At 34.0% G+C, this 15,095-nt stretch overlaps 1 protein-coding gene across 3 annotated transcripts in view; it reads right to left on the bottom strand.

Annotated features, from left to right (window-relative positions):
• sdt (MAGUK p55 family member stardust) overlaps nt 1-15,095 on the bottom strand; it is a 189,931-nt gene that overhangs the window by 171,759 nt on the left and 3,077 nt on the right. For 2 of the 3 annotated variants that reach the window (XM_076121312.1, XM_076121314.1), the window contains exon 3: nt 11,792-11,849. In XM_076121312.1, the coding sequence (XP_075977427.1) occupies nt 11,792-11,849 (58 nt within the window). Of the gene's footprint in view, nt 1-8,305; nt 8,550-11,791; nt 11,850-15,095 lie in introns of those variants that run through there. The other variant, XM_076121313.1, reaches the window with a different exon arrangement.

The following is a 15,095-nucleotide window of genomic DNA, read 5'->3' as shown; positions in this document are numbered from 1 at the left end:
TATACGACATAAAGAAAGTTCTGATAAAAACCAGTAATGCAACTCTTCTCTACTTAACAAGACTGAAACTCTATAAAACTTCAAATATATTGTACTCATAGTCCCTAACCCTTTTCAAAAGACAAAATTCATACCATATTTTCCCTCAAGCCAGACCTCTTAGCTGGTAATAAGCAGTACCGTTGCCAACCGTTTCCCGGTACCACGCCCTAGTATCCCGTCTAATGGCCCACGATGCAATTATGTACGCAACTCACAATAAAAACTAACTAATTACTTCATAATTAAGTCAATGTTATTGTAATGAAATTCCTTTGTGATATGAAGCAAGATTTGTTATGAAGAGTTTACTAGGGGTAATTTTTTTAGGAAACCTATATAGTAGTCAACGATTTTGACGGCCTTAGTGGCGCAGTGGTTAAGTGGTCACGCCGTTACCAGTGTGTTGGGAGATTATGGGTTCGATGCCCAAACGGTATAAATATTAATGTGATCCATAGGTAGTTGTTTCGGGGCTGGTTGTACTTTGTGTCCGTTGTTAGTACCTAAAGTCCCCTCGACATGAGAGCAGTTTTGAGCGGGATTTGTTTTTATGAAGTTGAAGGATAACTGCTAGAAGACATTAAGATACATTTTTTGGACCAATAGGGGACCGAATTTGAACTCGAGACTTCTGCTTACAAGTTGTATTTATTTTATTCCCGTGTCCTCGGAAAACAATACGAATATATCCTCTCGCCTAAGGAACAAAGGTTAGTAAAAATAATTGAATAGAGCAAATTTCATATTATAAAGTAACACAAATACTCATAAGAAAAACTAAACTATTCTTCTTTCCTATTCCACTCTTATTTAAACCTATACTACAGCTTATAGATTAACAATACTACCACCGAAGTAGTTATGAGATGCTATCGCGGGGATAAACGCACAGTCCATTATAACAAGCCGCTAACCACATCAGTTATGGTATCAGTAACACCATTGGTTTCGGTAGATAAGTGACAGTTCTTTGTTGAGGTGTAGGAAAGCCATGTACGGATAAAAATCCAAGTTATAATATGTTATATAATGTAAGTCCAAGTGCAATTTTTTATGAAACTAGGATCTGACATTTAAATTACTTGTAAAAAAGTTTTTTTTGGGACAGATATAGATAGGACGATAGGCGCGCTGACCAATGTTTCAATCAATATTTTTGGGTAACTGCTTGTATGCGATCGATAGTCGATGGTGGTAGGGAATCACTTAATGTAGTTATTGATGCATGGCTACTGTCATTGGCTCGCGTTGGCTCGATTTTTCGAAATGCTAGTAATTCTCTTAGTCATTATTTGACCCACATGACAAGAGGCACATTTGTAATATTGATATGAACGACTAATCATCATGATAAAACGGCAATTAACAGCTCTTTCTTGATATAATATTTCGGAATTTGAGGTTTCGGAAATTAGTAAATAATTAATAATCTCAAATGAAGTAAATTTAACAATCCATGACTGCTTTATCCCATAAAGTAATATATAAACTACCTTATAACTTCACGACTGAAATATACGATAATCCACTCCTTTAACCTACAAACAGCCAATCAATCTAGCAAAAAGCAACTATAAACACATTACCTACATATGTCACATGCACTATATAACATTATATAACGGTGCTCTAATAGTCACACACGCACATTGTTACCAAGACAATGTAACTTCTTGCTCTTTTTAGTTAAACACTGTGACGATTAGGAAAAAATGACGGTTTTTGCTAGTGTGGTGTGGATATAAACTGTTGGTAGGAAATAAGGCGATGTTTTAGAAATAAATGCAGTTTACGCCCTTTGAAACGTTTTAGCAGAAAAATATTGTGTGACAAGTGGATAGAGTTACAGATAAGTTTTATGGATGTAAGATATCTGGGGCAAGTCAATTAATTAATTAGATAAAAACGATTTATATTAAACTAGCTGACCCGCGCAACTTCGCTTGCGTCACATAAGAGACAATGGGTAATTTTTTTTCCCGTTTTTGTAACATTTTTTACTGGTACTCTGCTCCTATTGGTCGTAGCGTGATGATATATAGCCTATAGTCTTCCTCGATAAATGGACTGTCTAACACTGAAATAATTTTCAAATCGGACCAGTACTTCCTGAGATTAACGCGTTCAAACAAACAAACAAACAAACTCTTCAGCTTTATAATATTAGTATAGATGCGTGTGTGGATCTGTAGCGCGATTCTCTACAATCGGAACCATCGTATGTCGAAAGTTTGCCATTTAAAATGCACTTCAAAAATTATTTCTACGACGCCCGCTAGAGGCGCTAACCAGATTTTCATACAAATTTGTTCGATAGCTAGCCGGTTGCCGATACTCAATAGTTGTACAGATCTCGATGTGTCCCGAATCTGTCTGTGTTTGTCAGACTGTGATTCGAATCCCGAGCCAGCCAAACTTAGTAAATCTTCTCCAACTTGTACGTTTTATAACTTGACTAGTAAAAGTTCCTTCTATAACATGCAACTAACATTGTAAATGGCAAAACCTAAATATATTTTTAAACCTCTACCTTCATTTTCTTACTCAAACAATCACGACAACACAAAAAGACAACATCACCCCTCCACAACTTCTAATTTCTAAACAGCTCTCCTTAATTCCAGTACATCCTAGCAAGAGATTATAAAGAGCAATATTTCACGGCACACGGGAGCACATTGTACATATAAATCATGGTGCATTAACGACCTCTCATATAAATACGCCACGTGAGGAAGCAACTTAAGCTATGAGAGTCATAATACCTTTATAAAGAACACTTTAAGCCACGGATATATGAGATCAAGCTTTAGAAGGTATGATGTTGTTTTTAAATGCAAGGGATATGAATATACATACATGAAATCACGTCTTTTTCCGATAAGAGTAGACAGAGATCAGAGGACGCCACTTGATTTGATTAAGGAAGGCAAAACATTTTTCTGTTTCAGTAGTGTTTAAAACAGAACTTGTTGCCTCGAAAACGAAGACCTAATGTATGTATACTTATACCGATAATAACTCTTTTATTTTGTTAATTGTACTCTATTCAACGTAAATATTAATAAAATTATCGAATGATATAATGTTACACCTCGTCTTGCTATAAATCTACCCAAATGAAGACTTTTTTTGTGAATTTGAAATTTTTACAAGAGACTTTAAACAACCAATTAGATTCACCAATCCTAACCACGTCAACGGCTTTCTAGCGGCTTGAACAACTTTGACACTAGGTTGACCACTAACCACACGATAAAGAAAGAAAGACCAATATTTCCTAAACAATTTCCATCGATATAGCTATAGCTCTTCATAGAAAAACATTTAGAAAAAGTAATTAACATAATGATTTTGTCCTTGTAATCCTATTTACGGCAAATCTCGTGATAATTACTATGCAGGCATGTGCAACATGAGCGCGTAGCATACGTATGTGTTCAGAACAATTAGCGGCGCTTACCATCATGTCATGGATGATTCAACTTTATGTATCATTGCTCATCGTGGATTTAATTTTCTGTATAAATATTAGATTTATTTCTTGTAGCTGAGGATAAATGATCCTTTCTTTTAGACGATGATACATTTTTGGCTATGGCGGTCGTTCAGCCTAATATTGGCACCTCCCGTCAGCTTAAATAACTTTAAGGATCGAATGCAAAATATTTGAGGCAGCCATAGAACCACTGTGACGGCTAGTCATGAATCCAGAGGGTGTAAGAGACCGAAATGAACTATGTTTCATTTTTAAACGATATCGGATTCTACTTACAAGTGTATGAAAATTTTGATCTAAAAAGTTGTAAGGCAAAACTAGAACCCCATATTCTACAATAGAGATTCTTTTACCAATTGCTCATGGGCAATCCTTTCAGGTTTTGCTAGCAAGTAGGTTCGTGTATGTAAAAAATGTTCATAAAACACATTAGTAAGATACTGAAACTATAAATACTACTATTTTTTTACCTACTCTCATAGCCAACCTATAAAGTAATACAATACCTAGTGTTAAAAAACCTTGTACACCATAATACGTACCTAGAAGATAATTTGCGCAACAATCAAGATGTCTCATAGATGTACATTTAACAGGCGCTGACGCAAGTAGACCGATAATGCACCTATCAGATCACGGCTCTATGTTTCCTTGTACACGGTTAATCGTGTAGTTTTATAACATTACATTATTATTATATTATTGTTGTTCTTTAAGAGGTAGACACAGATGAAGGTACGGAAGATGAACAAAAGTGTTGAACAACCCATTGCCGTTTTACAGAAAAAAAAGTCCAGATACTGCTTCGCTACTGATAAGAATTGAAAAAGAACTTACTTTCAATAAAAGTAGCAAAATTTCACTTCATACTTATTTTCTCCAAAGGGGTAGCCAAAAAAATAATATCAATACATTTTACCAAAAATACCGGTATACGAGTATATCTTAAGTCTCATAACGGCCAAACCGAACGAAAGACGAATTATGGTATGAACGTATTCTAGACCGTAACCATCTTCTCTGGCTTAATCCAGAAACGCTTTGCTTGACCAGGAGCCGAACCTACGTTCTTATAATCAGTTACATAACTTTACAACGAAGCTTACTAACCCCCGGTTTCTGAGGCACATTTAGCGGTAGTTTATCTATTCAATAGGGTTTAAACTCATATAAAAAAAACGTTATTGAATAGATAAACTACCGGGGGAAAGACAGTTAAGATACTACTGCAAGATAGATAGGTACTTAGCATGTTACTCTTCATATTATCATAGTGTTCATGACTTGAGTTTGTACAAGGCCAGCCACTTTTTTGCGGCTTCCATTGTTCAAGAAATATGAAGATTATGAGTTTGAAACCTTATGGTTGCAAATCATCCTGAGAATAATTCAGAGATTTCAATATATCACCTTAATTCGTTTAACGTTTCACTTGCAAACTCCTTAAAATCTCTTTCTTTCGATTTGATTTGTGGTTTAAAAAACTATAATTCCATTGGTAAACCACTTACCTGACTATTATATTATGTTTACGAAAACGGATAAATTGAAATTATATTTTTAAAAAGTTAGTCTAGAAGCCAACAAGAACGAAAATGATGATGTTTTGTAGTAATTTAAAATGTCAAGCTCTCGCTTATCCAAAATACACACTATAGATTACTTGTCTCAAAATTTGGATCTTAAAACTAATATACTTAATTGAACAATTAAAACCATTGTTTCCTCGTGTCATCTCTATTAAAGGCAGAAATGGACCTTGAACGTCTATCAGCAAAAAATAATGTAAAAAAAATTGTGTGTATCTTAATTACAGTACTAATCATCTTACAAGATGACCTCTTCGAAAGATTTGAAGTTTGATGACTGTAATTATAGGCTCTACAGCCTGATATTATATTGGTCTTTATTTGCAGTTCCTTATGTATTGTTTTAACTACCTGACTTGATACACGAGCGAAGGCACTTGCGTATAAAATCCCAATTCTTTTTCTATTAAGATACGATTTTTGTAAAAGAGGTGGACTATGTTTGATACCCCGGTATTGATTTGATAACATTTCAAAGATTTAAAATAAAATACCAATAAAATACAGTCAATTTTTAGACTAAAAATAGTTTCAAAATTACCTACTGTTTAATAAGGTTAACACGGGACATAGTCGTAAAATCATTGAAAATATCAACACAGAATTTGGTTCTATTTTTTTTCTATGAATTTAGCAAGCAAATACAAACAGACAAAATGGCAGGAATCTAGTATATCTAGTACATTATGTATGTAAATACTAATAGACACATAAGCAGTAATTACTTTTTAATGGCTACAACTATTTGGCTAGAATTTTATCAGTAGCGTGCAATTTACACGACTGAATGTTACCTTGGGTCATTATCAAAACTTAGTAGTGCACTGTACCACAATTCTCTTCCATTATCGACTACCGACAACCGGCTAGCTATAAAAAAATGGTATGACATTCGGTTCAGCGCCTCTAGCGGGCGTCGTAGAAACTATTTTGGCAGTACATTTTAGACGTCAAACTCTCGATACTCGCTGGGTCCAATTGTAGAGAATTGAGGTAATGTTGCATACTTTTGAGAAACACGATGACGTTTTTTCGAGTTTTGTGTGACACTATGAATATTTTCTATTTACTGCTTAATGGTCCGAGTATGAGGTGAATACGATCTCGGGTTTGATGCTAGACTTAAGTAAAGCCTTATAAGATTTTAAAAATAATGTTTTGTTGGTCAATCCTAACTCGCAATTAGCCAGCGTGGTGGTCTCAAGGCTTCCCTCATTATCGGAGGAGACCCTTGCCCAACAGTGGGATATTAATGGGTTAAATTAATTTTATATTTAATTGCTTCAATAACATTTTTGGCAAACATATTTAAACGTATTCTCACTGGGTTTTAATTTAATAGGTTTCTAGATAGATTTTTGTCAAATTCCAGGTACAAATGGTTCCCCTTCTGAGAATTTCGTAACATAAAAATCCATTAAAACTTCATCGTAACTTATTACAACCTTTTAGTTTGAATCAAAGCGATAGTTTAAAACAAATTAAAGTTTTTTATTTTTTCTAAAAGTACCTATTATTGATACTAATGTGGTATTGAGACATTTGCCATCCAAGCAAGTAATCGAGGGCTCAAAACCTTTCTTTTCTCCTCAGAACATATAATTTTGACAATTTTTGTCTAAATTGTTTCATTGGGGTATTATCTATCGCTCTGGCAAAGTTTATCCATATCGATTTAGTCTGATTTTCATTAGTCACGTTAGCGAAGTCTTCCCTAACCCGTTTAGTCAGAAAATAATCTACCACTTTACAAAATTTTGTCTAAATCTGTTCAGCAGTTCTTACGTAAAAGAAAGATAAACAAACAAACACATTATAAGAATGGATTTATCCCCATCTGAGTTGTAGAAACGAAACCACAGACGGAAGACAGTCTATGTATAATAAAACCGAGCATTCCTTTCTCCCTTGTATGGAGATTAACTTAGTTAGCTATTCCATAGAGCTCGTAACGTATTTTATTATACGACTTTTACAATTTTATTTCTATAGACGGCCTCCATGGTGCAGTGGTTAAAGTGGTCACCACGCTACAAGCCGATACCATTGCGTCAAGAAGAGGAGGGTTCGATTCCCACAAGGAACTTTTATTTTTGCGATCCACAAATAATTGTTTCGGGTCTGGTTGTACTTTGTGTCCGTTGTTTGTATGTTTGTAAAAGTCCCCGCGACACAAGAGCAATTCTTAATGCGGGCGTTGTCTCAAAAAAAGAAAAAAAAGAAGTGTGGTCGGTAACGAAATTTTATTTTGGTGCTATACAATGAAAACTACGGGTAAAATGACACGAATATGTGTCAATTTCACAAAGGTTTATGTGTAAAATCTGCTTGACAATGTGACAGCATATGTATGAATTGTCAACATTCTACCTTATAATGTATCTGATAGTTATCCATAAGTGGTGAAAACGAGCCTAAATCTGTTTCTTTTTTCTGTTTTGTTATTCATAACTTATCAGAAATTGTTTAAATAGACTGTATATATATTGGTATTAAGTAAATTAGGTGTTAAAATGTAGAGAAAGTAGTACTTATAGTGGAGATTTTTCTTTAAATATACTTAGGTAGTTTTTACGTGTAATGTTACAGAGGGACCAAAGCAAGGTTTTGGAACTAATTGGGACTAAGTTATTGCTAATTTAAAAATAGCGACAAAGTACGATTTTGACCAGACGTAACTAACGTGCAAGATTTGTCGTATATTACTGGTTAATTTACTAGAAAAAATATAATATATGTGGATGATTTTACTACTAAAACCAATTAGTATGACTATAGACTAGTCTTGCATTATTACTCCAAAGTGAATTTACATTTGAAATGACCAATGTGAGTCAACAACGAGTTTATAGTCTTCTAACCAATACAGTTTGAAGAAATATTTCATTCAGTAACTTAGTACTCAAAACTTAGGCATTCTATTGCATCATATACAATTAGTACATTGAATTTTGAACACTACAATCAAGGCTAGACTCAACTCTATAACTCTTTGGAAAAAAAAAGTAAAGTTTCAACCCATTACTGGCTCTACAAATTATAATTAAATTAAATTCGAAATTTGAAAATGGAAAAAAAAACAAACTGTCGATAGAGGGCGACAGTTTCGCCTTAAGGGTAAAATTACCCACCCATATTTACCCCAATTATCATAACAAAACGAAAATTCCTTTACCTGTTTTTCAAGAACCAAATTCCACATAACACAGACACATCAGTAGCGCACAGCCAATGGGAGGCTGGACAAAAGGGCACTAGCCTTTAAAAGTTCATTCACCCTGGAGTCACAAAAACACTAGCCACTTGCACTAAAAGTCTAACACTATTGTAAAAATGAATTGTTATATTAAACGTATTTAATATTCGGTGATGTTTCAAACAGAACACGTAAGTTGTGTGCAAACCTGTTAGTTGCTATCTCGCTCTAGGCTTGGGTTGTCATATGAGAGGTTTAATTTACCCATAAGACTTAGTATTAAAAAAAATAAAAAAATATTTATATTTAATTTTGATTTTGTTATTTTTTTCTTATTAGAATATTAATGTTGGATAAATAATTAGGATATTTTTATCATGAATTAATTGTTAATAATAAATTATTTACGTAAATAAAACATGGCTCTATTCTGTATTGTAATAATATATGTATCCTTTATTCAATCTTACAACATTTTTTTATTATTATTTACCTATTTTAGAAGCATTTGGTATTTACTCTACATTTATTTGTTGTTGAAAAGGAAATATCCTTTTTACGTGAAATTGAAAATACCATTTTCCTTTCGTCTGTCTGTACCCTTTCATCCATTTCCAAATCTTATTAGAAACTCCAGTTCCTTCCATTAAATACTGACCTAAATATTTCGGATTCCAACGGGAATTCAGGATTCCTACTGGATTCTCTGTTTTGTACAAAAATATCTTCACCTAGTATTATTAATCGTAAAATTTATACAAAAGGGTACAATTTCAGGAGGCCCTTAAAATTCGTACATTCCATTAAACACACCCGAAATCAGGGAACGCCCTCTGACGTCAAACCTTCATTACATAGTAAAAAAGTACCCACGTCTAAAGCAACTTTTCTAAATATGGCAACACTAAAAATATAACCTCAAAGGCTGCCATGTCCGAGCGAAAACGCGGCGAGCGCGCTCAAAACCACGAATGTGCGGTACAGTTACTATGACAAACGCGACAAGGTTCCAACAAAACCGATACACAACGAAGTTAGAACCTTTTCACAATAAAACACATTCACCTTTTTGCAAGCTCAACACCAGCGGTAGAATGACGAACTGAAATTTATTCGCCGTTGAAGTGTTTTTAAATGAACAATTTTGAACTTTAATGCTTTGGAATAAGGTTGTATGAGAGTTTTAAGGTTTGATAGTTGCAAAAGGCATTCGTACTGTCGGTAATCATATTATTGCAAAGAAATGTACAATCGTGGTACAGAATATATTAGGAAATAGAGTTTCGCTTTCTCTATGGCTTTTTCTTATAATTATTATAGTAACATGCATTTTTACGACATTATGCATAATTAAGTAAAAGTTTTTGAACAGATCTATGGTTAAATTATGTTTTGTACGCTGTGTGAAATAAACTGGTATTTGCATGTTATTTTTCAGTAATTTCTTAGAAGTTAAGTTTATTGGCAAACTTTTATAGATATTGTATTTAAACAGGCGATGTTTATTGAAAGTCGATTGGTTACTTTTCTACTCTATATAAGTATTAATACACTATCTAAGTAGTTATTAATCGGAACTATATTCAAGAATAAGTACCTACTTTAAATGGGAACTGGAAGCGGTGTAGCTTCAGTTTTTCTATTTTAAATATGATCTAAAAAAAAAGGAAACCTTATCTGTGGGTCAATTGGATGTGAGATTTAAATTTAGCTCCTTAACATTTTATGTAGGTACTGTAGGTAGATACTAGTAAGTACGGTGTCTGAAACCCTAAACTGAATTTTTTTTTTGCATCTAATATATTTCGTTATTGAAACGTCTGCATTCATGACACATTAACTAGAAAAGGAAAATAAATAAATAAGGCCGAAATACAAAATGGCTACTCTAAACTATTTATTTTCTTCCAATTTCCTACATTAATACAATATTCCTAACATTATTTCCTAAAGCGTATCTCAAGGACTTACTATATCTCAATAAATAATGCAACTTTCACAGGTGTTTCCAAAGAAATGTGAAAAACGTCCCTAAGCGTACATATTTAACTTTATACGTGTTTTCAGAGATACTAGGCTCTTTCAGGATGTTTCAGAATAACGTGATAAAAGAATTGTTTAGATAATATACTACCTGCTATTAGATACACACACCAAATCATGTCTTTTTTCTTGTATGGGTAGGCAGAGACCAAAGAACGCCACTTGGCACAATATTCTAGGTAGTATAGGGAAATAGTTCTTGAACACATTTCTTCAGGGCATGCATATTCCCTAACTTGGCCAGCGTGGTGGACTCAAGGCCTAACCCCTCTCTCATTTGGGAGGAGACCTTTGCTAAGCAGTGGGACAGTCATGGGTTAAAGAAAATAGAGGGTCAATGGGTACGTAGTTCTTTTTGCGGGAGAAACTGATACAGAGTTTAGCAACAGTTTTATTGTACACCTTCCTAAATATTGTTAAGTCTGTTTGTTTGTATATATATTATGATCTCTTATCTCTTAAACCTATAGCTTTGGAGCTGTAATGTGTCTCCTCATAAGAAATGATTTGATTCAAAATCTGTAGAAAAGACAATTGAGTTATTATTCCTAATAAATTTCCTTTCAGTTTGATAGTTTTCCACATCTACCAAACATGCTCTACAGTCATTAATATGAAGGCAAAACTTTCCCCAAGAAGTTTATGTAGAAACATAAGTTATTCGAAGTAAATTGCATTTGAAGCCACTTTCAATAAGTACGGACATAAAACGTCGTGATGTTGGCAACTTCTCCTTATTGTGAACGTCGTAAAATTTCAGTTACGCTAAAGGAAGGCTTCGTTTACGTAATCGAGGTAATTTTAGAGATTATTACTTCTTAAAGAGTTATTATTTCAACACGTAATGTTCGGTCTTTAGACGACTGAAATAATTATCTAACCCCCGGTTTCTGAGGAACATTCATCGGTAGTTTATCTATTCAATAGCGTTTTTTTTTATATGAGGTTAAACGCTATTGAATAGATAAACTATCGCTAAATGTACTCAGAAACCGGACATAAGACTACTAGCGGTTTCCCGGTGAGGAATATGCCCAATAAGATCAATATAGTGTCATAAATAAGAAGAGGTTATGTCTTTTTTAACCGTGTGCAACTGAAATCTGGTGTGCAACCATAAAATTCTAGATTAGTCCTTTCGATGCAAGGGTAAATCCAGAAGTTAACCAGCGAAGAAAGAGTGAAACGTTATTAAAGAAGTAATTTTCTACTAAATATTAAGTCATATTTGATTATTCGGCTGATTGATTTTACGGGTCAGCTAGCTGGATTCCAAAACCACTATTCTAAAGACAGGCGTCTTTAACTTCTTGAAGATACAAATTAGAAGAGATGTAGCCTTTTAAAATAGCCTTCAGACTTTTTGAGAAATTAACTGGAGATCTAAATACACGCTTTTATTTAACTTTCAAATGTACTTACATAATTTAGTCTCGCTTCGTCTCTTCACTCGCAGTTTGATGACACACGATGAGATACACTGCAACAAATATAACGGTTTAGAAATGCAATACACATATCATGACCAAGGGAAATAAGGATTCATTTTTATATTATACTAGCTTTTACCCGCGAATTCGTCCGCCACCTGAATTTTCCCATGCGAATGCGTCATTTTCCCGGGGTAAAAAGGAGCCTATGTCGGGTATCGAAATATTTCCATACCAAATTTCATGCAAATTGGTTCAGTAGTTTAGGTGAGATTATGGAAGTATATGGATAGATAAATGGATTATTTAAGCACTATTCTGAAGTAGAAGGTTCTAAATCTAAGCAATCAACCAAAGATTTACAGGGATTATGTGCAGATTAGAAATCATGATCGTCACTTGTCTTAACAGTTAAATACAATTTTAATATAATAATATGCCTATGAGCTACGTAGAATGTAGATACAGATACAGTTTTTAAAAGATGGCAAAATCGCTAATCCGTTGTTTTTCGTGGTAGATTCAAGGCCTAGCCCCTCTCTTATAACTGGACGAGACCCTTGCTTAACCATGGGATGTACAAGTTAGTTTGTTATTTGTTTACTACCATTGTATCTATCGGACATCATAGAGATACAAGCTGCATTGTGATTAACGCAAGTCTAAAACTGGAAAGATAAAATTCCTAGGATCAACAGACGGATGTTGATCGTCAAAGAACTTAAGCCCTTTAGTAGGAAGATTCTCAGCAGTCCGGAGATTGAAACTGTGACCGGCAAATAACGACAGGCTTTATACTTTATAGAAGCTTTCATTACTAGCAAAATGTAAACAGTGGAACATACTGATGTTTATTTCTGTAATTCTTCATTCTGGTTTCTCAGATACAAAAGTAGCTTATGCAAGAGTGGTTCTAGAAATTACGATACCTATAATTTGATCAAGAAAAGTGTTATCCTATCCAACCTATCCTATATTAGTCATAGAATCGATATTAATCAAATTTAAACTGATTTGATATCTTTCAATTTAAAAAATCCTTTAGTTTAGCGATATTTTAGACAACTAACAATAGATTCGCCTGCATACATTAAACTGATGAAATACCATGCAAAATGATCGTTATACGGGGCGTCGTTAATACCTTTACGAAAAAGACTTTTGCAACTTTTTGGATACCATTATGAAGAAGAAAAACAAAAAAAGCAAAGCATTGCATTCAGCTCGCATTTATCAAACTCAAACCACAAAGCTAAACAGCGTCTTGTAAAGAATACCCCACAATATTTAACACTCTTTCAAAGTACAGTTACTCAAATCGAATTTATGCATTACCTTTGTGTTTTTTTATGTAAAAAAAAAGGAAAAGTCATCAAGCCTTTCCGTGATTAATGTACGAAAACTCCGTGAACGAAATCGCAATAATTTAAACAGCGACCGTTTCATTTGACGGTGGAGCGAGAAGGAATATGAAGTGAATTCCAAAATGTATTCGGGTACGGTAATGGAGAAGGGTCTGGCAAAAATTGTATGCTTTTAGGTTGAAAATAAGAGACAATTAACACATTACTGTGCCACTGCTAGGTGCGGGTCTACTCTTGGAATAAGAGAAAGGTTATGTGTCCGCTGGCTAAGTGTGGTTTGGGAGTCTTCGCATACTCCTAAAAACTGTTTTTTTACAGGTACGCGTTAGCAGTTTGTATGGGTACTTAATCAAAACCCAGCTAAAATATTTGCATTTTACGCTGTTAGCATCAGCATCAATATTAATCTATTTATTTATTCTTTTTAGTCAAACATTGACTCATATGATAATGGTTGCAATGATTTAAACTGCATGTATTAGTAGCAGTGACAACCGAACCCAGGCAACAATGACATCACACAACAAGTTATGTGTGTATTAAAAATAATAATCCCTTACTCTAACGATGAAGAAAAACATCGTGATGAAAACTGGCATACCTAATTTTTTTTAATACATTTCTTGAGGACATGCAAAGTCCCCAACCCAGCATGTTGGACTCAAGGTCTAACTACTCCCTTAATCGGGAAGAGACCCTTGGCCAGCAGTGGGACAGTAAAGAGGTAAAAAAAACATTTATTAAAAAGCTAAAAAGTATTTAAAAGAACATCATCATATTTTCCTCAACCAAAACCCATTTTATAAATAGCTTTCACCCAATCGAAGTCAATAAAACTCGGTGCTGCTCAATTATTCGGGCTACAGGAAGGATCACCACCATGGGTGGCATTCGTTCAAGCTATTAGGAGCCATTTCTTCAACTCATTATATACTTATTTACTTTACTGAAACTGTAGCGCGATTTTATACAGTTGGAACTATCGACTGTACGACAACTTAGGTTCTTATTTATCTATGTATATCCATACCACAGTGGACATGCGCGGCTTCGCTAGCGTTAAGGATAATAAAAATAAAAGTTGACTTCCATCCCCTATTTTAACCTCTTAGGGGGTGATTTACCAAAAATACTGAAACAAGTGTTTATTCGAGATCTAAAAATGACGTACTAACTTACACACATTTAACCCCTATTTTACCCCCTTAGGAAGGGATTACTAAAAAATCCTTTCTTTGGAGATGCCATCAGCATATAATTATATTATAACACGCCTGTTATACCTGAATTTGTAGGGAGAGATGTTTAGATGTATGATGATGAAGTACACCCGTATTTTGCCATCAACAATCTTGGTCCCATGTAATAGCGGGCGAGTGTATTGCCAGTTACATAGGCAGGTATGTAAATATGGTATTAATAATACAAATCGAGGTCTCGGTTTCGATTCCGGGATCGGACCAAGCCCTATTCATCAGTCATTTCTAATATTAATTATGTCTTCAGTTCTCTACTTTTTAAAAGACCACTTTTAGTAAGACTTCTTAAAACAACTTTTATAACCATTGTTATAAAAACAACTAGCTTCTACCAAGCAACTCATCCTCGTGAAAACAATTCTCAGGGTAAAAAGTATCTTACGTATTCATCCAGATTTTAAGCTATCAGTGTACCCACAGAAATCCGTTTAGTCGTTTTTTTATGAAATAATAATTTTAACAAACATACATCCATCCATACTATAGAATAAACTTATTGTTTTCTTCTTCTTCATTTAAAACTATTTAACACTAATTGGAACTACTTCATAACTGCAAAGTCTTGAACACTAATTGTATTGTGCAATTATTGTTTCCGTAAACAGCAATAAATTGATCTTTCAATTACAACTGCAGTGGAAATGATTGTTAAAGACTTAATAGGAATCTAGAG

This window comes from Anticarsia gemmatalis, chromosome 12 (assembly GCF_050436995.1).
Source record: "Anticarsia gemmatalis isolate Benzon Research Colony breed Stoneville strain chromosome 12, ilAntGemm2 primary, whole genome shotgun sequence".
Classification (NCBI taxonomy): Eukaryota; Metazoa; Arthropoda; class Insecta; order Lepidoptera; family Erebidae; genus Anticarsia; species Anticarsia gemmatalis.
This window is presented reverse-complemented; position numbering and strand designations above follow the sequence as displayed.